The sequence below is a fragment of the Acomys russatus genome, chromosome 18 (assembly GCF_903995435.1).
Source record: "Acomys russatus chromosome 18, mAcoRus1.1, whole genome shotgun sequence".
Lineage (NCBI taxonomy): Eukaryota > Metazoa > Chordata > Mammalia > Rodentia > Muridae > Acomys > Acomys russatus.
In genome coordinates this window covers 10558861-10586506 of record NC_067154.1, presented here as the reverse complement: position 1 = coordinate 10586506, position 27646 = coordinate 10558861, and the positions used below count along the sequence as shown (strand labels likewise).

Here is a 27646-nt window from a genome sequence, read left to right as displayed (position 1 = left end):
CAGGGAGTGCAGGTTAGTAGTTTTCCAAATGAGAAGATGACAGAGACAGTTTTCTACCTGAACAGTCACCCGAAACTCTCTGTAATGTTGGAGCATCATCTTCAGCCTTCTGGCCCAATATATCTGACAGACATATTTGCAAGGCAGGAACTATTGAGGACTTGCTTACCCTGTCTTGGCAAAGTTTGGCCGTTGACTCTGCCTGCATCCAAGCTTGCCCTTTTTGAGGCAGAATTCTGTCTGTGATAGAAACGAGGACATTTTGCCCAGTGGCTTGTTTGCCACATTGAAGCCATCTCCATAAGGAGCTTCTTTGATGCTCATCACCATCTTTGAGATAGGCTGTGTATTGCCAGGAGTTAACCTGTCTCGTTGTCAGTGAATCTTTAAAATAATACAAACATTTTCAAATGTCATATTCTGCATGTCTCTGAGGTTTTTGAAGACCTTATCTAACTATATTACCTTACCTTTTCTATAGAATCATATCTATCTGTTGCACCTAAGATGTATATTCTTGTGATAAAAAGACTAGTAGTTGACATGACCATGATTTGATCAACTAACAATTAACTTGTATAACTTATTTATCCTAAACAGCCTATAATAGCACTTTCAAAGTATTGGAAGTAAACCTTGTATTATAATTGAGTTATATGGGCACAATACCTCATATTAGAGTAGAAATATATATAATTTGTGTGAAGAATAATCTTACATTTCAATTCTATACCACTGTATCTAAAATTAAACTTATTTTGCATCTATATACAAAATTATATACCAGTGAATTAAGAATAATCTTATTAGTGACAATTAAGTTGAGGAGTAGATTCACTAATCGACTTTTTGCCCTATATATTTCTATATCCCCCTTCCTTCTTTTCAACCCATATCTCCAAACCTAAGAATGGGAGATAAAGGAAAAAGAGAGACATCTCTGAGTCCAACCTTGTTTTCTTTCTAGATAAGACCAATAATAACTTTTAACCAACCCAAGAAAGCAACCAAAAACCTATCGAACGCCCCTTAAAGGAAATGGGGCATCATTCTCTTAAGGTTTCTTCCAGCTGATTTGGGATGAATAATACCTTTGCAGGGGCCCAAATAAAATTGAGGAAATGGTTAAAAACAAGCTAGGAATAATATTTGTCATCCAGTTTCTAAATGTGGAGAAATTCCAGGCTTAATTAGAGTCTTGTGTGGGACAGTCTGAAATGCTGGACCAATTGGGATTGGAAGCTTTCTTCAAAGGTGTCCTGGGAGCTGTCTTGTTCTGGTGAGGAACAGCGACTGAGGTACTTGGAATGCTGGAACATGAAGGATGCAGGCTATTAGTGTCCAGCATGCTGAGAGGAATGAATCCTGTCAGGTCTGATCCAATGTCAGTGTCCGGAAGCAGGGCCCAGCATAGCAGCCTCTGTGATTGACATTCTGATTGCCATTCTAATTAAATAAGCACACATTGATTATGTGTAAAGAGATTAGTGGAACTATAAAGAGATGACTTATAAATGAATAAACTCCTTGGAAGAAGTACTTTCCTGTATCTCCCATTTATCCTCTAAATAAAATTACAGTGGGACATGGCATCAGTGTTTGTCTCAAACCCCAGGTAATTACATGAAGCTCTGTCCTCTTCGGATCCTGCATAAGCATCAATCTTCAGATGGATAGTAACTCAAACTCAACATGTCAAAAACACAAACTTTTTTTCTCACCCTTAGTTCCTCCCCTTCTCTTTCTGACCACCCCATCTACCCGGTAGCTTAGGTGATAACCACATAGTCACATTTAGTTCTTCTCTTTTGGTCACTACCTTCTACATTCTCCACTGTCTATGACCTGTTATAAATCTAGCTTCTTTAAATACTGCTACTATTACTGAGGATGATGACGACGATGATGATGATGATAGTCTCTTGATGCCATCTGTGTCCTGGCATCTCTACCTGAAGCACTATAGTGGCCTCTCACTAGACTTTTTGGCTTCCATTGTTAGGATCAACAGTTAATTTTCTCCTAGAGTTTGATTTGGTTTGATTCTAAGATGATACTCGGGCATCATTCTCAGCAGCTAAACACAGGAGTTCCCTTCCTTTCCATTTCCCAAGGAAATCCACAGCCCATGGTCAAGGTTGGAACACTACAGGATTTCTGCATCTGTGAGGTTTGCTGCCCATGGATATCACCAGAGAATGGTCCCCAGTGACAAGCCCTGAAGGTCTTTTTATTTGTGCTGCCCAGAAAATTAAACTCTCAGGCTGGCCATGGTAGTGCATGCCTGTAATTTCAGCACTTAGAAAGCCTAGACAGGGGATCAAGAATTCAAGGACAGCCTGCTATTCATAGGGAAAGCCTCTCAAAAAATCGAAAAGCAGTAGAAAAGTAACTTGTCCTAATCTGGTGCAAGGTGTCAAGTGTGGATTCAGCTTTTCTTCCCAACTTGCTACTCAGCAGAGATGGGATTTGTTAAATACAGTCTGGATTTTATTCGCTGGCATAAGATCTCAGCTTTATCTCTCTGTCGGAGGAGGTCTTGTTCTGCTCTCTCCTTGCACGTGGACCTCTCTGTCCATGCACTAGTGCTACATTGTTGTGATTAGTTCCTTCCCGTGTGTTATCATCTGGGGTAGCTGCTCCTCAAAGCCTCTTCTGTGCTGCTATTGCTTCCTGTTCCTTTGTATTTGTCCATCTGGCCTTTTGAATCTTCGAATTTCAAATGACTTGATCCTCGGGGTATAGCTCAGCAGTAGAGCCCTCACGTGGCATGTCCATACCTGTACTTTCAGGCTCTAGAAGAAGGGAGAAGTGGGGGGGAGGGACGGGAGGAGAATAGAAAGGAAAGGGGAGGAGAACAGAAAGAGAAGGGGAGGATAGGGAGGAAAAGAAACTAACCTTGCAGGGCCTAGGAGGATAAACCTGTAATGCCAGCTGGTAGGGAGGAGTCTGAGGGTAGAGGATCCTACCTGAGCAACTCAGTGAGACCCCCTTGTCTCAAAAATATAGAACTGCGAAGATAAGGCTGGGGTGTAGCTCACTTGCAGAGCACCTTCCTAGCATCTGCAGTGTCCCAGATTCAATTCACAGGACCACCAAAGAAGGGCGGTGGGACTGGGGGAGGGCTCTAGTGAGAATTCACGTGTTTATGAAATAGTGCTCTCTGCCCAAAGCGTGGGGTGAGTTTCCCTTTCCTTGGGGCTGCCGTTCAAGGCCTGGCCAGGCTCCCTGCGTGTAATAATCCTGGTGATGTCAAAGTTATCCCCAGGCGTCATTCTGATGAACTGTGTTCTCTGTGGCTGATGTCTTTGTGGCGAAGGTCCATCCCCATCCGTTTTTTTGTTTTTGTTTTTGTTTTTTCCTCTGCTTCTTAGTTTCCAGCGTTGTGTCTGTGACTTTGCCCCACACTGCCCTGTACTATGGAGAGGAAATGCCTGCAGGCGGTGGTCGTTTTACCTTCTCCCACGTGGTTATAGATCTAGCGTGTTTCTCTCATTCCACTGTGTTTGGGATGCCTTCCATACTGTATTGCGCTGGTTCAGCGTCCTCGCTCCATCCCTCCCTTTCCGGGGAATACTGCAGGTGCCTGGCCATTTGGCATGATGCTTGTTTTGGAACGGAGCTGACATATGGGCCTCCGTGTGGATGTAATTTTGTGTTTGGTAAATAACTTAAAACACAATATGGACAAGTTAGCTGCAGGCAAGCAAGTCGCTTTCTGACTTTTGGGTCTGAAATGTTGCTTCACTAACCCCCATGCTACTTTTTTTCCTTCATAGTGGTCGGACAAGCCCTGTGTGCCCCATTTGCTCCAGAGGGACAGTTACTATGTTTACACCCAGCAGGAACTTAAAGAGAAACTGTATCAAGAGATCATATCCTATTTTGACAAAGGCAAAGTGAGTTCGAGGGTTCTGTGTGTGTGTGTGTTGTTGTTTTGGTTTTGTTTTGTTGTTTGTTTGGTTTGGTTTTTTTGTACTACTGGAAAGAGAAAAAAGATTATATTGAATACCTTTCTAATGCTGAGTGCTGAGTCGGCACAGAGCACACAGGGTAAGGACATTGCCTCCCACAGAATGACATGGGCTTGGGAGATGGGTCACTGTGTAAATGCTTGCTGTGTTCCAATTCCCAGCACATACATATAAGAGTAGCCTCTGGGGGGGCATATGCCTGAAACCCCAGTATTGGGAGGAGGAGAAGACAGTTAGTAACTTTTCTAGGGCTTGCTGGCCAGCCAGACCAGCCAAAATGGTGAGCTTCAGGTTTAGTGAGAGACCCTGCCGCCACCCCCACAAAAGGTACAAAGGTGATTTTGGAGCTGTGCATGGTAGCGCACACCTTTAGTCCTAGTCTTGGGAGGCAGAGGCAGGCTGATCTCTGAGTTCCAGGCCAGCCTGATCTACAGAGTGAGTGAGTTCCAGGACTGCCAGGGCTACACACAGAAACCCTGTCTAGAAAATAAAACAACAAAAACAATAATTTTTGAATGGCATCTTAACATTGCTCTCTAGGCTACACACACACACACACACACACACACACACTAACATGTATGTATGTGTACACGTGTATACCCAACATACATACTTACGCACATACACATACTCACATATACAACTAAAAAGTATGTACAGTATCTATCTTCACTCACTTCTGATGGTAGTCATAGTGTGAGGGCCTCCAGATCTTTCACACTTGTGATGAACTAGAGAAATTTTGAGTAGCCAAGGGTAGCCCCCTCAGGCTTTGTAACAGTCAGGAAACTGCTAGATCTAATTGCTATAGTGTTGTTGTAAAGGGTACAAGTCAGAGCCAGCCATATGGTGAAATATACAGGTGGGGTCTGCAGGGGTCTTAGAGGCCCAGTGTCCTCCACCTCTCTAGTGTAGTGAAGTGTCCACTAAATGGAATATTATGCACCTATAATTCCAGCCACTCAGGAGGCTGAGGCAGGATGACTGCTTGTGCTCAGAAATTAAGAGCAGTCTGGGGCAATATAGCAGAAGCTTCCTTAAAAGAAAAACCGATGTATTTGAATTGTACAGATTTTGTCATAACACAGAAGTGATTGAACTCAACCTCTAGTTCCCTTTGCCTACCCTGAATCCGGGCTGATAATATGTAGCTCAAACCTCCATTTTGTGTTTTTGAGACATAATTTCTCTATATTGTTCAGGCTGACCTTGAATTTGTAGTCTTCCTGCCTCTGCCTCCAGAGTGCTGGGATTCCAGGGTAAGCCACAGTGCCCAGGTTTAACTCTTCAGTCGCATGGCTAGCCTTCTTCCTGACTCTATCTGAAGAGTGCCCTTGAGTTGCTTCATTAACATAAACTCAGAGCAGGGAGGGCTATCGCTAATCACCTCTTTAGCATGGATTTTGGAGCCTACAAGGGATCCATAAGGATTAGTATAGATTTTCATTTCCTTTGGACAGAGTAGACCAGTTCTTTATTACGTTACATGCACCGCCTCCTGGTCTTACTAGTCCATGTTTGTCTTTGAATTCTGATTATTTATTGCAGGGAAAATAAACAGATGAAATAAGCGGTGAGTATTTTGGGATAGTGCCCATCTAAGAGATGCTCCACACAATACCAGAAAGATGAGAAGGCTGCATTTGGGTGCTGGTTGTGCTAGCCTCAGATGCAGAATTGTTAAACGGGGCTATAACTGGAATTGACTCCTCTGTGGGAAAAGTGTGCTAAATTTCCACACCACGTGCCATTTGGCCCTTTCTGGTCACTGCAAACAGCTCACCTGCAGGAGAGTGTACACACCCACATACACACTGCAGAGCAGTGTCACACTGGCCACCTTTCCTGTCCAGCCACGTTTCCTCACTCATGGATCCTAGGAATGGCTTCTTCTCACTCCTTTGCATTGCTGTCGGTGCTTTGCTCTTTAAACTCCAAACTCCTTCGATGGAGATTCGTATTCTTTATCTTCTGGCAGATTGTCCAGAGAACAGTGCACCCAAGATACATACACAGGTTGGGCACCTCTAATCCAGCACGAAAAATGTTCTGAGCTCTAAAACTGTGAGGTACCAACATGGCCTGAAGAAAGTTTCATATTTTTGAGCGTTTTGGATTAAGGGACACCTAACCAGTAATGTCTATGGAAATGATCCGGGAGGGGGGCGGGGAAGATCCAAACTGGAAACACTGGTAGCCCCAGGCATTTCAGATAAGGACTACTCAACCTGAAGTATTCTTACAACATAAGGAAAGAAAGAGTTAGCCCATCAAAGGCGTCGCAAGTCAGGGTCCCTTACAGAAAGATGTTCAGCCTGCTGACTGCTTAGTCCCAGGGATTGTCTAGGGCGGGGTAACACCTGCTGAGGACTGTGGCTGCTGTGTCTTCCACTTGTCACCCTGCTTTTCTTCTTCTGAAGATGTGGGAGAAAGCCATCAAACTGAGCAAAGAGTTGGCTGAGACCTACGAGAGCAAAGTATTTGACTATGAGGGCCTGGGCAGTCTCCTGGTAAGTGTGGGCCAGCAGGGCGGCTAAAGTGGGCCCTTGTGAGAACAGCTTGGTATGTGGGTGAAAAGTCAGGGTCAAGGGTACTCTTTCCAGTGGAAAAAGTAAACCTTATTTGACTTTAAAATGAAAGATGTGTGATTCCCAAAAGCTTTGGCCATTGTTCTCCGGGTTGTCCCCTGCCCGCCAAGGTCCCCTGGGATTGGGAAAGAGGACTGTCCTAGAGGGAAGGTGGAGCATGGAGCCTGGGTGATCATGCCCCATCCTGGCTACTGCGGGGCATCATCTGTTCATCCAAATTCACTTGTCTTGGGCTGGGAGGATGGCTCAGAGGTTAAGAGCACTGTCTGCTCTTCCAGAGGTCCTGAGTTCAATTCCCAGCAACCACATGGTGGCTCACAACCATCTATAATGAGATCTGATGTCCTCTTCTGGTGAGCAGGCACACGTACAGGCAGAACATTGTATACATAATAAATAAATAAATCTTTAAAGCAAAACATTCACTTGTCTTAGGTCAATGAGCTAAGTCCGTGGGTAAAGGCACTTGCTGCCAAGCCTGCCAAGCTGACTTCAATCCCCACATTCCACATGTTGGAAGGAGAGAACAGACTCTCACAAGTAGTCCTCAGACCATGGGCCATGACATATGTGTGCTTACACACACACACTCACACTAAATAAAATACAATTTTACAGTGAGAGGGCAGCCCATCCTTGAGGCTGGCTTTGCTTCTTCCAAGACTGCCAGAACAAGCTGCGAATGTGCCAGAATCTAAGTGCTTTTTTCCATCTTTTTTTTTTTTCCTCTCTTGGGAAGGCTCAGCACTGACATTTCCCTGAGCCTGTGGATTAAGCCCAGCTGCAGGCACAGTTCAGCTCTTACAAACAAAAACACACATGTGCAGCCACGTGCCCACTGCTTGGTGGTGGGGAGAACTTTTACAGAAAGAGCCTTGAAGGTTAGGGGAGTCACTATCACAGAACGATCTTTTCCCTAAGGATCTATTTATCAAGAGCATTTAGTGAAAACTGGACTCGTGCATATTACCAGCTTCTACCACTGGGAGGCCGGAAATGCGCTCAATAATTTCATGAGCCAGCCTGAGTTGAGATGCTGGCCACCAGGCAACAAACTCAGAAAGCGTGATTCTGACAGCCGTGCGCTTAGAGCGGTCAACAGACTTATATCAACTCTGGTGGGGCTGAGTGCAATACAAGATGACAACCTCGCTGCTTGGGGCTTAGAGAGTTCAAGTCCTGCCTGGCCTGTAGAACAAGTTACAACAGCCTGGAGGCTCTGTGAGGTTCTACCTCAAAATACAAAGGAAAAAGAGAGCCAAGGATGGAACCCCGTGGTAGAGCACTTGGCCTAGCATGCGTAAAGCCCTGTGGTTCAATCCCTGCTTCCGCATAAAACCAGGCATCAGGGTGCATTTCTGTGATCCCAGCACCTCGGTAGCAGAGGCAGGAGGATCAGGAGTTCACAGTTATCCTTGGGTACATGGGGAGTGTGAGGCTAGCCTAAGGTACCTATGGAAAGTGGGAGGCTAGCCTGAGCTAACGATGACCCTGTCTCAAAGAATTCATCGTAAAGCATCAAAAGAGGTGGTGGTACTGGAGACTAAAGAGCGAATGGGTGGTCCTCAGGCAAGCCCAAAGTGGCCATCAAACCACGGACTCAGGGCAGAAACTCCCTCACATGCCTGGCCACGCTAGGTACTGCCTGTGGGTCTCAGAAAGTATTAGGAGGGCTCCAAGGTCGACCCAAGTCCCAAACATCAGATTCCAGGGCCGGCTCACCCTGCGGCCTACAAGGTGGTCTCCAAAGACTTTCCATTATCTGTTACATGAGAAAACAAAGCAAAAGGGCTGCCTTTTTTTCCTTTTTATTTGCTCGCCCTGACAGCTTCCTGGTAACCTCCAGGCGGAATGTGTTGTTTTGTTTTTCAGAAAAAAAGAGCCTCGTTTTATGAGAACATCATTAAGGCCATGAGGCCCCAGCCTGAATACTTTGCTGTGGGATACTACGGACAAGGCTTCCCTTCCTTCCTGAGGGTAAGGATCCCAGAGCCATTAGTAGTGGGGTTCAGGAGAGAGGGGAGACTTATTTCTCTTCCAGATGGGCGGTAGCAGCTGCTGGCCTATGTTCCTGCTGTGGGAGGTCGGGTCAAAGAAAGAGACCTCTTCCTGAATGCTGGCCTCTTTACCCCACGCTCCTGACACCACTGGTGTTCTGGCAGACCCCTTGTGCAATGGCTTCTCCAGGTGCAAGGAGAGAAGGAAAAGCAGAATTGGCCTCCTCCACAGGCCAAACTTGGAAGAGTGCAGACAAACATGTTTTATTGCTTATTTTATGTCCAGTCATGGCTACTATGAAATCAGATACCCCAAGACCAAGACAACAAACATGGCCCCAAAGTAAAAGCAGTTTTTGTAGTAGTGACAACTGTGACAGACCCTTCTCCTCCTTCTCAAATATGTATGTATGTATGTATGTATGTATGTATGTATGTATGTATGTATATGCACGTGCACACACACACATATACTGTCACAGTGACTTTAGAGTTTAAGAAGCAAGAGTTTTTTGAGACCTGAGCTTTGTTTAGATATATGTTATTTCTCATACTCCTAATTGTAAAAATCATAGAGTAGGATGGAGATGTAGCCCAGTTGGTTGAGCGCTTGCCTTCACATGCATAAAACCCTGAGTTTGATTCTTAGAACCACGTAAACTGGGTATGTTTCTATATGCCTTTGATCGTAACACTTGAGGTGTAGGCAAAATCAGAAGTTCGGGAAATCCTCAGCTACATAGTGAATTAGAGGTCAGCCTGGGCTACATGAGACTCTGCTGCAAAACAAACAAACAAACAAACAATAACAATAAAAAATGGTAAAAGGGAGCCATTTGCATTCCTTACAGTGCTTAGTTTGAAAGCAACGGATCCTCATTCAGTCAGTGTCTCTTGATTGTTTACTCTGTGCCAGGCCCCTGGGAAGATGCAGAAATGTCCTGAAGTTACTCGGACATCTCTCTGCTCTCAGGGATTTTACCAGCTAATGGGGTCCAGGTGGGGAGTTAAATATTAACATATGAATGTAAATTTTAAACTCTGACCAAGGAAAATAGCCCATGTTGAAAAAGCTTGTAACCAGGCAGTATTTACTCAGTGAATAGAAATTGAATCGTTCCAAAACACTGTAGAGATGGCAGCCTTAACCATAACCAGCAAAGTCTATGCCCGACTCACACGTCCATCACGTGGAGAAAGGAGGGATAAGCTAGTACCCACCCAGTAGACGCCGCTCGCTGCCTGCTGGGCATGTGGAGGCTGGTCACTGAGCACTTACATGGTGGTGGGTTTAGCTTCAGTAGAAGAGCACAGCAGCCTTCTCTATCTTCAGCTCCAGGTACCCTTCAGCCTTCCTCGCTAATGGCTTCCTTTGGCTTCCCTGCCCTGCAGAACAAAATCTTCATCTACCGGGGTAAGGAGTACGAGAGGCGAGAAGACTTCAGCTTGAGGTTGCTGACCCAGTTCCCCAACGCCGAGATGACGACCAGTACCACGCCGCCAGGAGAAGACATCAAGTCATCCCCAAAGCAGTGTATCCTTGCCATGGGGACAGCGGCCCAGGGGCTCTTTACCCTGGGATGGGCCAGGCCAAGCCAAAGGAACTACGGGTTGCAACTCTCTCCCTGCAGGCAGATGTACTCCAAGCCTTTAGACCACAGCTTCAACCATTCGGTGTAAAAATTCTTTTTGGCCTTGAGGGAAGACATTAATAAGTGTTGAGTGTGACAGGATCTAACTTTATAGTCACATGAGGAGCTGAAGGAAAGTTCAGGATTCTGTTGCAGCATTCTAGCTGCACTCTTGATACGCTCCCAAGCCAGTGGCTCCAGGACACCCTCCCAGGCTGCCCCTTCTGCCACCCTATGGATACCAAAATCTGTAGCTTTTCAAGTCATGTATATGACATTGCACATGCATATAGCCTGTGTACACTCTCCCAAATACTGTGGGACGTGTGTGTGTGTGTAGCTGTGTCCTGGGGATCAGAACTCAGGCCTTCCCGCTTATACGGCAAGCACTTTACCAACTGTCCTATGTCCCCAGCCCCTCCTAATTGACTTGGAGTCCCAGATACAGCAAATGGTCTTTAAACATTGTCACACTGTATCATTTAGGAGGAAAGTGTGTATCGAATCAGTATACAAGAAAGTCCTCACTTGCTTAATTATTGTCTTTGGGTTCAGAACCTGTACTACAGAGGAGGGGCTATGTCTGCCCTGGTAAGGGTGCCAGGAGAAGCCGTTCTGGGACTTTTCATTCCATCCAAGCAAGATTCCCTTACCCCACACTGGTTTTGGGGGGTGGGGGGACTGACTTCACTTCCCGATTGTGGAATCTTGAGTTTTAACTTCTCTTGGCCTCCAAGTACTCCTCTGCTGAAAGAGAATGGGCCTGCCTTGTAGGTTTGCCGTGTGTTTGGAAGACACATTCAGGACACTTAGTCCCCATGAAGGGACTTTCCATCAGCAGTAACACCAAAAGATAGCAATTCTGGTTCCCTGGCCTCTGGAGTCTGGCTGTTTCAGGAGAATGCATATGCAATAGAAATCATTTAAAAGCCTTTCTGGCTATCTGTTTCCACATACTGTCTCGACACTTATTTCATGTGGCAAGGATATTTGCCAGGTGTCTGGCCACATGAAGTGTCCTCTGACAATCCCGCATTGTGACTCAGCATGAGGCAGTGCGTTTCAGTGCAGAGCTGGCACAGGCTGGAAGGCGATGGGTGATGGGAACAGGGCCCTCACTGCCTGCCTGTGGTACCTGCAAGGCCAGCCTTTTCCTTAATAAGCCCTCAGACCTGCAGTGCTTCACCGTAAAGCCGGTGATGAGCTTGCCGCCCAGCTACAAGGACAAGCCTGTTCCAGAGCAAATCTTGAAGTAGGTGGTTCTTAAAAAGAAAACATTCAGGCAGGGCACGCCACACTCCAGCTGTCATAGCCATGGAGAGAAAGGGAAAGCAAGGTCAAGGCCAGTCTGGGCTACATAGCACAGCTTTATTTGGAATGTGTCAAAAGCAAAGGCCTTTTTCAGTCATTACAGCTTGGAAGGCCTACTACTTACTGAAAGCTTATCACGTTAAAGAGACATGGGGTTTATCTTTGAGACAGAGGGAGCACTTCACTTAGGCACAGAATCCTTCAGCCCTTAGAACCACTCAAGTATCACTGAGGACCAGCCAGTCCCAGTGTTTGAAGTTGCTTCCTGGCTCTAGAGAAGCTAACAAGCTAGGGAGATTGATTGACAGCACTATGGCAAAGCTATGCAAATGACATCATAAACATTGTTGGTGTTAGTACCTTCTAAAACTGTCGAGCTGTAAAACAAACTCTCAAGTACCGAAAAATGCAATGTATGAAACCCCAGGAATGTGCTGTCCCAGGAGGTCAGTGTAGCCCTGTTGGCCATAGGGGTAAAAGTCAGTGTCGGGTGTGCCACACATGTGGTTGTAGGCTGGTTCTATGAGGTCCAAGGCATCTGCTCTGTCCTCTCCCAGCTACTACAGAGCCAATGAAGTGCAACAGTTCAGGTATTCCCGGCCGTTCCGGAAAGGAGAAAAAGACCCAGAAAATGAGTTTGCCGTGAGTCCACCTGGTTTGCCTTCTCTGTGTGTGGGGGTTGGGTAGGGGCGTGGCAGTTGCACATTGGGCATTAGGAGGCCAGAAGTCAACCTTGGGTGTCCTTCCTCAGGAGGATCCTACATTGTTATTTTGACAGTGGGACTCTGCTAGGGACTGCAGCTTACTAGCCTGGCTTGGCTGGAGTGAACCCCTGGGGCATCTTTCTCCATCTCTCCTCCCAAACACTAGGACTGTAAAGCTTGGGCCACCACCCCTGGCTTTGTACCCGAGTGCTGGGGATGGATCTCAGGTCCTTAGGCTTGCTCAGCAAGCACTCCTCCACCTGAGCTGTCTCTCCAGCCCCTGCGTGCCTTCTAGTGAGGTACAGTGACTTTCCTGTCATCAGGGCACACAGCAGGTTAAAGCTTCCCCTCTGGGAGAGCCTTCACCTGTTCATTACTGACAAGCAAGCTGTCCTCTCAGTGGAAACCTCTAGATTGAGGGCCTCAGATCTGGCCTCTGCTTCCGGTCCTACTGTTGATACGACCCTGGGCGAGTCACACTCACACCTCCCAGACCTCTAGTTTCCATCTTTAGAATGAAAGGGCCCAACAAGACTGACCTCGTGCAGACTCAGAGCCTTGAGTAATAAAAAATTGTATTCCATTCCCCAGAAGACATGTGAGAATGGAGTTTCACTTAGCTTGGGGTCAGTTGTGACTTGGGAACTGGCCAGTGTCTCATTTTCTGTTGTCTTTCTTGCACCAGACCATGTGGATTGAAAGGACCACATACACCACGGCCTATACCTTCCCTGGGATTCTCAAGTGGTTTGAAGTCAAACAGATTTCAACAGTGAGTCATTTGAAGTTGTAACTCTGGCGGGTGTGTGTGTGTGTGTGTGTGTGTGTGTGTTGGGAGCCTTTCTGTCTGCAGAAATAATAACAGCTTTTGTTCAGTTCCACTGCAGCCTGCACCAGCTTGGCTTGCCTCCTCTTTTTAAAGGAGAAATAAAAAGCGCAGTTGTCTAATAGGGTCGCTTTGTAAAACTGATGTTACAACATGGACCCGAAAGGTCACACTCGGAGAACGGCTCTTTCATGGCCTAAGGAGCATGGTCCCCTATCCTACAATGCTGCCAGTGCCCAGAAACATTGCCAGGATGCCTCTGGAGAGTTGCCCGCCTGCCACGTCATATTTCCCGGAGCCCCTCTCATTCCCAGCTTGTCCCATCCCTGTTGCTGCAGCTCCAGCCATGCTGCTTTTTAAAGCTGCCGTTTAGCCTTTATCATGCTCATCTGATCTGTCTGCGCTCTGTTCCCCAGGATTGTTGCCTTGCTTGTCATCCCAGACTGCTACCTCTTAAAAAGGTCTCCTGTTGCCTCTCTGCCTTGGTCTTTTCAGCCATTGCTCCTCACTACTTCAGAGTATGGATCCCACTGAGCAAACTCGACTATAGTTCATGGGTTCTTGTGGGCAAGGCCCCCTGTGGCTTCCCAGTGCCTGCACTGCAGAGCCCGTTCTCAATTCCCTCCGTCCATCTCTGCCTGCCTCCATTTATTTCCCCTCACTGCCACACCCATCTGTGCTCCCCCTCCTTTCATGTCTGTGTGCCCCTGCCTGTGGCCCTCTTCAGCCCCGATCCACCACTGCCTCTCTCCTTCCCCCTCTGTCCACTTCAACCATCTCTTTCCATCTCTGAGAAAAAATCCGTTCGCACTACAACATTGGTAGACTTAAGTAGTTAATGACGTGGGGCCATTCTGGGGAGGCGGGGCGCTCAATACCCTCTTACCACTGCCCAGTGTTATTCCCATGAAGTTAAGGGTGGGATTCACCACCTCCATGCTGCCAGCTCTGGAGCACCCAAAAGCAGGTGGATATCCTTTGTGGTCTCTGTGCTTCTACCATTCCAGGCGTGTTTCTAACCCACCCTATTTGGAAATCTTTTTATTTTTTATTTTATTTTATTTTATTTTATTCACTTTACATCCCGATAGTACCCCTTCCCTTCTTTCCTTCTCTCTTCCCCCTCCCCCTCCCCTATTCCTCAGAAAAGGCATCCCCGCCTCTCTACCCACCCATCCCAGCTCATCAAGTTGCATCAGGATCGAGTGCGTCTTCTTCCCCTGTGGCCTGGCAAGACAGCCCCGCCAGGGAGAAGTGATCAAAAAGCAGGCAACTGAGTCCATGTCGGAAACAGTCCCTACTCCCCTTACTAGGGGACCCACAAGAAGCCTGAGCTGCCCTTTGGCTACATCTTTGTAGGCGGCCTAGGTCCAGTCCATTCATGGTCCTTGGTTGGTGCTTCAGTTTCTGCAAGCCCCTCTGGGCCCTGGTTAGTTGGCTCTGTTGGTCTTCTTGTGGAGCTCTTGTCACCTCTGTGGCCTTCTATCCATCCCCCCTAGCTTTTCCACAAGACTTCCACTATGCTTTGCCCAATGTTTGGCTGTGAGTTTCTGCATCTGTTTTGATCCTATGCTGGGTGGAGCCTCTCAAAGGACAGCTATGCTAGACTCCTCTGCAAGCATAGCTGAGTATCATTAATAGTGTCAGGGGTTGGCTCTCTCCCATGGGGTAGGTCTCAGGTTAGGCCAGGCATTGGTTTCTGAGTTCCTACGAAATTAGATGCTCCTACCAGCGTTGAATTACAGTAGACCTGCAGAGTGTGTAGTTCCACTCTCAGCAACTCAACCAGCCATGGGTTTCACCAGCCTGTGGCTTGTATACTGTGTATTTATGTCTAGGACAGCTACCTCTATTCTAAATATATACAGACGCATCCCTTGCCTTACTCCCTAGGTAATGTATGTATAACACCCACCACTATGACCCTGGGTCCTACTAGTCATCCAAAGCTAGATGTTGTGGCACAGATCTTTAATCCCAGCACCCAAGAGGAAAAGGCTGGTAGGTCTCTGTGAGTTCAAGGCCAGCCTGGTCTAGGTAGTGAGTTCTAGGACAACCAGGGGGCACACAGTGAGATCTTGTCTCCAATAAATTAATTAGTTATGTGGAAAGATATCTATAGATTATATGGAAATACTACATCACGTTGGAACCAAAGCATCCGTGCATCTTTAGATTTTGGTGCCCTCGAGAATCCAAGAACCAGTCCTCTTACATCTCTCTGAGCTGGCTGTGTATTTTCATCCCTTTTATAACCTGTGCACTTAGCATAGAGTAGGTATTTGAAAAATAATCTGTGACTGGTTATGCACAGTCAATGCCCAGCACAACTTAACATGCACAAACACACATTTTCATACTCAGGAGAAGGGAGAAGAGGAAAAGGGGTATCCTGGGAGCCAGGCATTTCTTGTAGCTGGGCACGGTGGCATGTGCCTGTACTAGCTTTAATCAAGAAGATCAATGCTGGTCTGAGGCTAGTCTGGTCCTTGGCATGGATTAGATAGAGGACACTCAGGGCAATGTAGCAAGACCCTGCCGAGTACAAAGAAAGGGTAGGGTAGAAAAGAGAGAGGAAGAGAAAACTATGGCTTAGCCATTATGGCCTGAGATGTGATGTATCCCTCAGTACCAGTGATAAGTCTCATTACTTAAGTGTGGCATGCTTTCTGGGGAGAGAGCTTAGGCGTAGAATCTGGCCTAAGAGGGCATGTGGCTGGTAGTGGGTAAAGTGAAGATGCTGGCTTTGGGGGAATACAGTTTTGAAGAGGAATTTCTCAGAGGGATTTAGTCCCTGTAATTGCTTTTTTCATCCAAAACTCAGGGTGGCTTCTTGGTCATCCTGTCCGTACTCAACCCTAAGGTGATGAGGCATGGGTCTGGATATAGGAATCCCAAGATCACTTGCTTTTTCTCACCAAGGAGGCACCTGGATTTTCCAGGGGATGCTTTCCATTTTCAGTGACACAGAAGAGTCTCAGGTCCCCTAGCCAGCAACCATCTGAGAGCCCCTGCGGTGCGTTTGCCTGAGAGACAATGCTGTTAGGGCTCTAGATTTTTTTCTTCTCACATTGTTGTATACATATTTTGCTCTGAGAAACACTCATTTCCACAGCCCATATTTTCCCACTTCCTAATAAGATTTTTCAATAGCTGATTTTGTAATTGACTAACAGGAAAAAAAATACATGGGGCCCTGATAAATAGAGTCCTAATAGTTTAACAAAAGTTCCCTCGAGACCGTGGATGATTTCCCTCCCTTGAGAAGAATGATCAAGTTTGTTTCAGTCTTTGCCCCGAAGGTCAAAGTGGGTCCCTTCTCCGTGTGCTTTATCCCTCAGGAGGAGATCAGCCCTTTGGAGAATGCCATAGAGACCATGGAGCTGACCAATGAGAGGGTCAGCAACTGTGTACAGCAGCATGCCTGGGACCGTTCTCTCTCTGTGCATCCACTCTCCATGCTACTCAGTGGCATTGTGGATCCAGCGGTCATGGGGGGATTCGCCAACTATGAAAAGGTAAGCCCGCCTCTTGAATCTCACGAGACGAAAAGGCTTCCCTCTATGTTGTGTGCCACTCTCCTCTCTGACCAGGCATGTGGAATTACACAAGGATTGTCCCTGGCCTCACATTGACCTGTGAAGCCTCGGTGAAAGAGTGACAACCCCTGGCGCCTCTGGCACTTGTGCCCACTATTCTGTCCTCTGGGAGAAAGACAGCTCAGGGTGGTCCCAGAGCCCAGGATGCACTTCTGGTGAGGCCACTTTTTTGGGGGGGAGGTTCAAGACAGGGTTTCTCTGTGTAGCCTTGGCTGTCCTGGATTCACTTTATAGACCAGGCTGGCCTTAAACTCACAGCAGTCCACGTGCCTCTGCCTCACAAGTGCTGGGATTAAAGGCATGCACCACCACGCCCAGCACCTGGTGAGGCCACTTTTAGGGAGAACAGAGATGCTCCATGTTAACAGAGTTTGCATGCATCTCCAGCCCAAGTTGAGCCACGTTGTATGCGCAGAAGACAGTTTCAGTTAGTATTAGTTACTTCTCTGCTGCTGTAATGAAATACCGTGGCCAAAAGCAGCCTAAGGAAGAAAGACTTTATTTGGCTTATGGCACCAGAGACATAGAATCCATCGTGGCGGGGAAGGGGTCGCATGCACCAGTGCTAGGAGCTGGAAGCTAGTTGATCACATTTTCATCCGTGCACAGGAAATGGAGTGAGACTGAACTCTCAAGTCTCAGCCCAGTGGTGACTTCCTCCAGCAAGGCTCCTCCCCCTAAAGGTTCTGTAATCCTCCCCAGTGAGCACCATCAGCTGGGGGCTAAGTGTTCAAGTACGCGAGCCTTTGGCTGACATTGCTCACTCAAACTGCCACACAGCTTCACCATAGGTTTGTCTAACCCGATGTTGCACCTGTTACTCTGAAAAGGCATTAAGAGGCGTACTGACCACTGAGTAGAGTTTGGCTAGAGTGCCATTTACATTGGAGGCCATGAGCTCTGTCTAGGTAAAGGACAGTTGTTAGAGACAGGAATAGCTGTGACGGTACATGCTCAGTGCTGACTACTTTGGGAGACCTCCTCTTGAATATAAAGAAACATGTGGCCAGAAATCCCCTTTGATGAGGCAGAAGGGTGGAAAGAGAAGGAGCCTGGAAGAGTGACATGTTGGCTGGTACAAATTTCCATTTGTACACAGTATCCCAGAAGAGTGACGGCTTTGTGGCCTGTCGCTCCTGTGACCTCATTCTGGCTTCCTACTGACCACCATATGCTCTCGGACACGGGTGTCACCTCTCTAGGGTATCTGCAAAATGACTGAACTTTCCAGCCTGTGGGATGGGTTTGGGGGTAAGGGAACTGTCCTATAGAGAGAGACAGGAGTGCTTTTAATAGACATTTCTGAGTTATTCACTATGTGATAAAGGTGGTCCTGTGAAAGGGATGGATTTTCAGGTAGATCTTCCCAGTTTGTCATTACATGAGAGATTCTCTCTTCTGACACTGTCTGCTTCTCTGCTAGGATCAGGACTGTGTCACAAGTAATGCCTGCATGTGCTCTTCTCTTAGGCTTTTTTTACAGAAAAGTACTTACAAGAGCATCCTGAGGACCAGGAGAAAGTAGAGCTCCTCAAGCGACTGATTGCTTTACAGGTAGGTAGCCAGGGGAGCGTTTAGCCAGCTGTGTACAGTAGTCATGAGTGTCTACCGCACTGGGCCCTAAGACAGCCTCCAGAAGCTACAGGCCACTTCCTGGGATTGTCTGTCTGTCTGTCTGTCTAACTGTCTGTCTCCCCCTCCTCTCTCTGTGTGAGAGAGAAAAAAAAAAGAGAGAGAAAGAACCTGAGTGTGGTACTTGTAGTGTTGGGGAGGTGAAGAAGGCAGATTTCATGGGCTTACTGACCAGACATCCTAGCCTAGTTGGTGAATTCCAGGCCAGGGAAAGACCTTTTCTTTAAAAAAAATGAATAAATAAAAATAAGGTGGATGGCATCTGGAAATGACAGCAGAGGTTGTCCCATGACCTCCACCTGTACATGCACACGTTTATACGTACACGTACACACACACAGAGAGAGACAGACAGACAGACAGACACACACACATACATACACACACATACACAGGCACACACAGAAACTCTGTAATCTAGTTTACTAGCTTGTGTTTCTTGCTGAAACATACAGGTCTCGCTTTTTAAAAATCATTTCAGTAAATACTGCTAGAAAAGTGGCCATCAAACTCAGTCTAAGACCAGTGTCTGCCTTGCCAGTTGGCCTCTCTCTACAGTCTTCGGATAGTCTCTGTTCCTCAGACAGTTCCCAGGCCCGTGACTGTCAGTTTCATTAGCTAATTCTGCGCCTGCCAGTCAGCCTCTCCATCTCCAACCCCCCATTGCCTCCAAATCTAAATTGCCCCTCTTGCCAAACCGTGCCTCTTTCCTCCTCTCATGCCACTTCCTCCAGGTACCTCTGCTCACGGAAGGGATGCGCATTCACGGGGAGAAGCTGACGGAGCAGCTCAAGCCGCTGCATGACCGTCTGTCGTCATGCTTTCGGGAACTCAAGGAGAAAGTGGAGAAGCTCTACGGGGTCATCACTCTGGTAAGCTTCGTCCGAATGGCCCTCAGGCTTTCCCTGGTCTCTCTGAGGGCATCGCTCAGGGCTTCAGCAGCGTAGGTACGGTGCACAAATGGCAGGAGACAGGAGAGAGTGTGCACCTCCCGCCCCCCACCCCAAAAGCTGAGAGGAAGCTTGCTGCTAGCCTGTCCTCTCTCACAATTGACGGTGTCCTTGGTTCTGCTTCATTGCCTTGATCTTTTGCCCTTGCGTTCACCTTGCCCTCTCTAATAGCCTTGTTGTGAACTCTTGACTTGCAAATTCTTTCTTGAAGTCAGAGCTCTGTGCATCTCCCCGCTAGAGTTTCCCCCAGAGGGCCTTTCCCACTACCTCTCTCAGTCGTCAGTGTACAGAGTCCTGCCAAGTGTGGTGGTGTGCACCCGTAATTTCAGCACCCAGGAGGCTGAGGCAGAAGGATGGCTGTGAGTTGGAGGCCAGGTTGAGCTACATATCGAGATTTGGCCACTCCCCACCACCTAAAGTGCCCAGTTCAGTCTTCTTCCTGATGCTTTCCCTCCCCCCATGATGACCAGGCACATGTGTGTCTATTGCACCCATGCTCCTAAACCATAAGACTGAACTTTCCTCTAACCCATCGTCCTCCACTGTTGCTAGAACCCAGCCAATGTTAGGAAGCAAATTTAATAGGATACCACATGGGGATGGTGATTCCTTGGTGACATTTGCTGTGAAAGGGCGACATCCTGGGTTTCTGGAGACTCACCCTGCTCAGCCTCCTTAGAGTTTGCTCTTAGGTCAACATTCCGTATTTCCAGAAGGCCAACAAGGTGTCTGCCCCCACACTGTGCGGGCTGCATCGCAGGCTGCTAAGTCTGGGGCGGGGCTGCATGTGTTTCAGCCACCAAGCATGACGGAGAGGAAGCCGAGCCGTGCAGGCTCCATGGTGCTGCCCTACATCCTGTCCTCCACACTGCGCAGGCTGTCTGTCACCTCCGTGGCCTCCTCAGTGGTCTCCACCTCCTCCAACTCCTCTGATAATGCGCCCTCCAGGCCAGGATCTGATGGGTAAGGCTGATTGTTGCTCTTGGGGGGGAGGTAGGACGTTAGCTTTGGGCGCCAAGGTGAGACTTGGTGTGTTCGCACACCACTCCTTTGAGGAGAGTAACTCATGGTCGTGGGCCTCGTTCACTTCTCGTTTTCTTCGTGAGGAACATCGCTGACAATGCTGGGACTAAAAAATAGAAAAATGAAAAAAATTCATATTTTGCCACCTACTGAACACAGTTGCCTCCTAGGCACAGCTTAACTTCTCGTCACATGTATCATTTTAAAAACAATTTCAAACGTCCTTTGCTTTGTCAGTTAGTCAGGAAACAATCAAAGGTAGAAAATGGTAACAGGCATACACACAAAACCTCTCTGAGTTTTTAACATTCAGTTCATTAGAAACATCAGTAGACAGTTTCCGTGCGTGCGTGCGTGCGTGCGTGCGTGCTTGCATACACACCAGAGATTGGTGTCAGGGTATCTTCCTCAGTTACTCTCCCACCTGGTCTTTGAGGTGGCATCTCTCGCTGAGCCTGAAGCTTCCTCTGGGATCAGAGCTGGCGGCCAGTGAGCCCAGGGTCTCCATCATTGCTTGCAGTGCTGAGGTGACAGGGGCACGCTGCTTTGCCCAGCTGGTTCCGCATTGGTGCTGTGGACCTGAACTCAGGCTCTCACGATTGCACAAGTACTTTATGCACTAAGACATCTTTCCAGCGTCCCAAATCTCCTCTTAATCCCTGGCTCCTAACCACTAGTACCCCCCTGGGGTAGCTCTATAGGAAGTCAAGCACCTGAGTGCATGTTCTTTTCTGTGCTTGTGTACGTGGGTCTTTTCGTCTGCGGTGCCTTAAAGACCACTGTGTCTCAGCTGCACCCCCTTTAGCTGCAGACAGCCCGGTGGGTATCTGTACCATATCCTCCTCCACCAGTGGCCAGCAGACTGAATTCAGGTCTTCAGTGCTTTTTCAAATGACGATACAGCTCTAAGATAAATATTGAGTGTCACTCAACAGTTGATTGATTGGTTTTTTGGTTTTTTTGGTTTTTTTTTGTTTTTTTGTTTTTTTTTTGGTCAGTTTAGAACAGTAAAAGCTAGAGGTTTATTCTGTAGGGATGAAAAGATTAAGGTATGCTATTAAATTACAAAACCAAACTAAAGTTTGTCCAGCAAGTGAATTACTGAACAAATAGGAAACGCACTATAAGGAAATAGTTTAGATGAAAACTATAACAACTGGAAAGTACCCTGAGAAAAGATTTAGGCATATGCAGTATTAAATAGAGAGGTAGGTAAGTGGGTAAGGAGGCAGGCAGATAGACGGATATTGCTGACATATGATAAAATGGTAGAGAAAGATGATAGAGAGATTGATAGATTAGATTAGATAGATGGCAGATATTGCTAATATGTGATGGTAGATAGATAGATAGATAGATAGATAGATAGATAGATATTTGGGTAGAATTTTTAAAAGTTTTTGAAATAACATAAAGAACTTTCAGCCAAGTGTCATAGCTCATGCCTACAATCCCAGCACTCAAAAGGCTGAGAGAACAATTTCTGAAATTCCAGGGCTACTCTTCCTATTCTATTGCTGTGAATTGTGACACCACAATTAAGGCAAATCTTATAAAGAAAACATTTAATTGAGGGCCTCTTTACAGTTTCAGAGGGTTAGTTCGTTACCATCATGGCTGGGACATGGTGGGGGCCATGGTGGCACAGGGGGCAGGAATGAGAAGGAGGAGGAGGAGGAGGGCAGGCGAGAGAGGGAGGAAGAGAGACAGAGACAGACAGACAGACCACGCTGGGTGTGGACTTTTGAAAGAAGCCCATGCCCAGTGGCACACTTGTTCTGACGAGAGCACACCTTCCAACGCTTCTCAAACAGTGCCGCTCCCTTATGAGTAACACTTCAAATGCCTGAGCCTGTGTGGGACGTTTTTATGGAAATCAACACAGCTATAGCGTGATACCCTGACTAAAAGCAACAACAACAATAAAGATGCCCACCAAGAAGAACTCGGAGTCTGAAAGGCACAAGCACAGCCATGCCAGTGCTGCCTCAGGCAGACAGAAACACTTAATCCTGGGCTTGAGAAAGGGAGGTGTCGGTTATTAAAGGCTTAAAGGGACCACCCAGTATGTCAGCTAATACAGAGGTATTGATCGGGCCCTAATTCAGTCAGGCCACCTGTTTTAAACATTGCAAGAAGCCGGGTGTGGTGGCGCATGCCTTTAATCCCAGCACTCGGGAGGCAGAGGCAGGCGGATCGCTGTGAGTTCGAGGCCAGCCTGGTCTACAAAGCGAGTCCAGGACAGCCATGGCTACACAGAGAAACCCTGTCTCGAAAAACACATAACAAAAACAAACAAACAAAACCATTGCAAGAGAATTGGGAAATGTGACGATCGCATGTTTGATGAGGTTAGGGCAAGATTCAGTCTTAAGCGTGGGGATGGCACTGTGGTTATGAAAACGAGACCTTGGAAATATGGTGGATATGACACCAGGCAACCCCTCCCCCAAGGCATGTAGTGAAGGGTGAGGCCTTCCTTTAGTTTGGTATGTAGACTAAACAAGACTGGCTTGGACTTGATCATTGTTGATGGCAGGGAGCTTATTATCCAGGTGTGTGTGTGTGTGTGTGTGTGTGTGTTTGTGTGTGTCTGTCTGTCTGTCTCTGTCTGTCTGTCTGTGTGTGTGTCTGTCTGTGTGTGTGCCTGTGTGTACCCTATTATAAACTGTACTTTTGTCCAGTCTATTTCCAACCCCTTGGACTTGAGTCATCCTCCTGCCTCAGGCTACTGAGTAGCTGTGACTAGAGGCATAAGTCATCATCCTCAGCTTCAAATATCTTATTTTCACTTATTTAGTAATAAGTGGCGCCAAAGGTTTAAAAAATGTGGACTTTGTTTTTCGTGAAATACCCACTTACATTTTAACTTTTTTGAATTAAGCTACTCTTTCTATTTTTGAACGCTAAAGATACCTGCCTTCATCTAAACGTTATGTCTTCAGCTCTCCCCTCTATGTGCAGTACTTGATCACGACTCTTGAGTGGACAGTTTTCATGTTGGGCTTGGAACTCTATCATCATGCCCACTGGACACTTCTCAAACACTCGTTGGTGCCAAACATAGTCCCATGTTTGTGGATAAGGAAACTAAGATTGTACTCAGGCTACCCAGCAAGTAAATGTGGGTAGAACTGCTGGGGGCTCTGCAGCTAGAACACGGGCTGTGTGACCCGCGACAGAGTACGGAGAGCTGGGCCACTTCCTCCATGGGTTCTGTCTTCATCTCTTCCCAGAGTAGAGTAACTCTTAATGGGGCCTGAGGAGATGGTTCTGTCAGCAAAGTGCCGACTGCCCAAGCATAGAACATGAGGACGTGGGCTTGACTCCATAACATCCACGTCAAAGCCAGACGTGACAGCCTGCATATTTAGCTCCAGTGCCAGAGCTGAATGGAAATTCTGACAGCTCATTGGCTAGCCAATTGAGCCAAATCAGCAAGCTCTTGCTTCAAAGAGAGGCCTTGTCTTGAAAAATAAGGTAGAAAAGGATAGAGGAAGACATTTAATATTGACCTCTGACCTTCACATGCATGCTTGCATGCCTGCACGTGACCTGCACACACATGCACATTTCCACAGGAGAACAAATATTTAACACACAGCATCAGAGTGTGATAAACAATCACTAATATTCTCTCCCTTTTCATATGATAATGTATGTCATTTCTGTACATTTTTTTTTACCCTGAGTTGCTCGTTTGATCATTAGGCTCTGAGCACCTGAGAAGTGGGATGAAAATGGAGTTGAGGGTCTTGCTGGTGCTTTGGAGTGAAGTCTCATCATTCTGGGGTCAATGCTCTGTCCTTCCTGGCTGACAGGTCCATCCTGGAACCACTGTTCGAACGCAGAGCTTCGTCGGGTGCCAGAGTGGAAGATCTGCCACCCAAAGAAGACAGTGAGAACCGGATTAGCAAGTTCAAGAGAAAAGACTGGAGTCTGAGCAAGTCGCAAGTCATTGCAGAGAAACCTCCAGAACCTGATATGATGGTAGAGAAAGAGGGCGGGCACGTGGGGGCGGGGGAGAATATGAGAATGAGAGAACGGACAAGTGCAAGCAAACACGGGCTGGGTACGACTGCCTGCTCCTCTGCAGGCCCCTTCCTCACTCACTGCACAGCAGTGAGTCACAGATAGACGCCTGGCTGCAGCTGGTCTCGGGACACAGCAGCCTGCGGTGGTGTCAAATCACAGATGGCAGGCAGAAAAGCTTACATGGAGAGTTTCAAGTCTCCAAGTCAATATTGGCACAAGATCACATACCCGCAGCGTAAACACGTGGGGTGCACTTGGAATTGTGGCTCTTGCCACTGTTGTGCCGTGAGTCAGCACAAACATTGTCATCTTAAAAGCAGACGCTTTCTCCTCTTTCGTAAGCTATGTCAAGTTGTTAAGTGTTTGCAAGACCAACTTTTGCCGAGGGTCAAAGGTAGCTTATTTCCAGTTGAGATGACACAGTGTGTGGTTAGTATGAAGCCAGTGGCCTGACCAGAAGTTATCTGTGTTTTGGTGTCATTCCTAGCAAGTATCTCTGCCAAGTATCTGCCTTATAACAAGTGACAGTTGCAGAGGGTAGGGAGCTGGGTCAGCAGGTAAAGCACTTGACACAGCAAGTGTGAGGATTGGGTGGGTGTGACAGCTTGCATGCAATTTCAGTGCATGGCTAAACTAGCTCAAACATGGAGCATTGGGCTCAGCTATCTACTGGAGAGGAATAGAGTTAGATAACCAAGAAAGCCTTGTCATCTCATGCACATGCACCCAAACACACCAGAGAACAGAAAGAAAAATGGCCCTTGGCATTAAGCCCTTCTTTTAGTTTCTGTCCAGCATTCAAGGCTGTTCTGGGTATCATTGAGGTCAGCAAAGTCCACCATGAAGGTTTAATGTTTTTGGTTTCCCTCTTTGTCTCCAGAGCCCAGGCAAAAAATCACAGAGGCCAAAGAGTCTTCAGTTGGTAGACAGCCGGCTGACGCCTTTCCACAGTTCTTCACCTCCACAGTCTACAGTCTTGAGTCCGCCTCCACTCACTCCCAAAGCTGCAAGGACCCTAAGTGAGTTTTCTCATGTCTCCTAGATTCATTCTGCTAGGAAGTGGAGTATGGCTATGAATAAACCAGGGCATTTTTTTAAAAATATGAGTGTCCTCTCTTTTTTTTTAAATAGATTTATTTATTTATTATTATGTATACAGTACTCTTCCTGCATGCCAGAAGAGGGTATTAGATCACATTATAGATGGTTGTGAGCCACCATGTGGTTGCTGGGAATTGAACTCAGGACCTCTGGAAGAACGGTCAGTGTGCTTAACCTCTGAGCCATCTTTCCAGCCCACCAGGGCAATTCTTAATCGAAGCAGCCAAATAGCATGAGGTTGTTACAGAGCTGATTCTATCCAGTGGCCATTGGAATCTCAAAGGACTGGAGTTTGGGGCTGTGCTTATATCAATGGCAATCATAAGGGTCTGACTGACCCTTTCCAACCATAGGTCACTTACAGAGTTCCCATTGAGTAGGTAGACCTGTTCAGGGACAATATAGTTCCACCCCATACGCTGCTGTCAAACTGAGACCAGCCATATGCAGCAAAGGTTCCCATAGGCATAGGGAGGATCCGTCTGCCAGTGCCCAATAAGGCCAATGGCCAAGAGTTAGGTACAGCCAGGTGAGACCTCCTACTGAGCATGTATACAGCCAGGTAAGGCCTCCTGCTGTGTGTATATATTTCCCTAAACACAGAGGTATATCAGAGAGCAGTTTCCTAACGTTAGAAAATGTTTTCATCCTCAGCTTAGTAAACACTGGCATTTATGCTTCAGAATTCCACATGAAATCTGAGTAAATTATAATTTTAAAAAGGGGAAAAGAATTCCACATACTGAATTAAAGAGCACCTGTGGTCATATGGGCCACGAGGTCTTCTCCATTCTTTCCATAGAAACCTCAGAAATGGAGGCAGCAATGTGTATGAGGCTGGGAAGGTGCTCTGGTGACAAGCGTTACTTTCATGAGGTGTCTGAGTAAATCCTTGCTCTGTCTCTTTTGTGTCATTCTCAGGCTCCCCATCTTTGCAGACAGATGGGCTGATGGCTCCTGTCCCTCCTCCACCTCCCCCCAAAAGCAAGCCCTATGAGAGCAGCCAGAGGAACTCGGCTGAGGTAGGAACCTGCAGGTTGCTGGCAGTGTGGCCACCAAGCAGCACCCTGGAAAGTCAACACTAGGTTGTCCATACTGTAAAGAGAGGATTTCCCACACATGTGACACTGTAGCCAGTGCTTGGTTCACTTCTGAAGCCTCAGGAGATGGGAAGGGAAATATGCCAGAAGCCCACTTCGTACGGTCATGTGACTGGAGGAAGCATGTTCTCTGCTTGCCATGCTGGTGGTAAGATAAGTTAGTTCAAGTTCACACCAAAGCATCACTTCTGAATGACAGGCGGCGGCTCTACAGTAGACTTAGATGGGACTGGTCCTCCTTCCAGTAAATAGTTACTAAGTACTTCTTAAATATATGCCAGGAACCCAAGCATTGGTGATGTAACCATGAGAGGTGTTGGGTGGTGGGGGGGGGGGGGGGGGGAGGGGAGAATTTCAGCTCAAGAGAGCAAGGACAATTAAATATCATTTCTTTTTTGTATAAGTAAATGCGCATCAACTTGACAATAAAACAGATGTGTGGAATTGGAGAAGGATGAATTGGGTATGGGAAGGGATGGTTTCTAATTCCATGTGTCTTCTCCTCAGATTGCACCCCCACTGCCTGTCCGGAGAGAAGCCAAAGCCCCACCTCCTCCCCCTCCAAAGGCTAGAAAATCAGGCATCCTTTCTTCAGAGCCAGGCACTCAGTGAGGATGTCACCCTGGCTCTGCACCTCCGAGGGCCTTGGACCAACGCTGTCTGAGAATGGCCTACCATGCAGGGCTCTCTGCCAACACTGCTTCCTGCACTTAGACGATGCCCCAACTCAGAACTGTCTGGTCCACCTGAAGCCTGTGCCCCATCCCCTCTAGCCCATGAAACTTCCAGAACTGGCCATCTGTCTGCATGAAAAATGTTCTCCTTTTCCCCTGATGGCATGTTGGCCTCAACCACTGACTTGCTCGATCCGCAGATGCCTCTGCCAGCTCTCCTGCAGTGACACAGGACAGTAGAGTGGAGAACAGCCCCAGCAACTGACGACTCCTCTTGGAGTTCTCAGTTAGCTTCTGAACATCTGTGCTCAAGGCTTCCTTCTCTCCTGTCTGCATCCCTAGCGTGTATAACCTCCTGAAAGAGCCAGATACCAAGTGCACTCCAACAGCTGTCACGGTTCTCTTTCGCTGATGTCTACTGTGTCCTTTGAGGGAAAGAGCACATGTGCGTAGCGGAGGTGGGCCGCTCTCAGGTGTGGGTGCTTTCTCTTAAGATAC

General features: G+C 47.2%; 1 protein-coding gene across 1 annotated transcript in view; it reads left to right on the top strand.

The window, feature by feature from the left end:
• The window catches only part of Dock5 (dedicator of cytokinesis 5), a 186693-nt gene extending 159265 nt beyond the window's left edge, over nt 1-27428 (top strand). Inside the window, 15 exon segments of the mRNA XM_051160588.1 lie at nt 3780-3899; nt 6398-6487; nt 8438-8542; nt 9955-10096; nt 11364-11445; nt 12062-12146; nt 12894-12980; nt 16376-16552; nt 18104-18187; nt 19000-19137; nt 20012-20178; nt 24060-24228; nt 25154-25292; nt 26296-26396; nt 26982-27428. Coding sequence (XP_051016545.1) covers nt 3780-3899; nt 6398-6487; nt 8438-8542; nt 9955-10096; nt 11364-11445; nt 12062-12146; nt 12894-12980; nt 16376-16552; nt 18104-18187; nt 19000-19137; nt 20012-20178; nt 24060-24228; nt 25154-25292; nt 26296-26396; nt 26982-27086 — 1791 coding nt within the window. The 3' untranslated portion in view covers nt 27087-27428.
• Nucleotides 27429-27646: the final 218 nt, after the last annotated feature.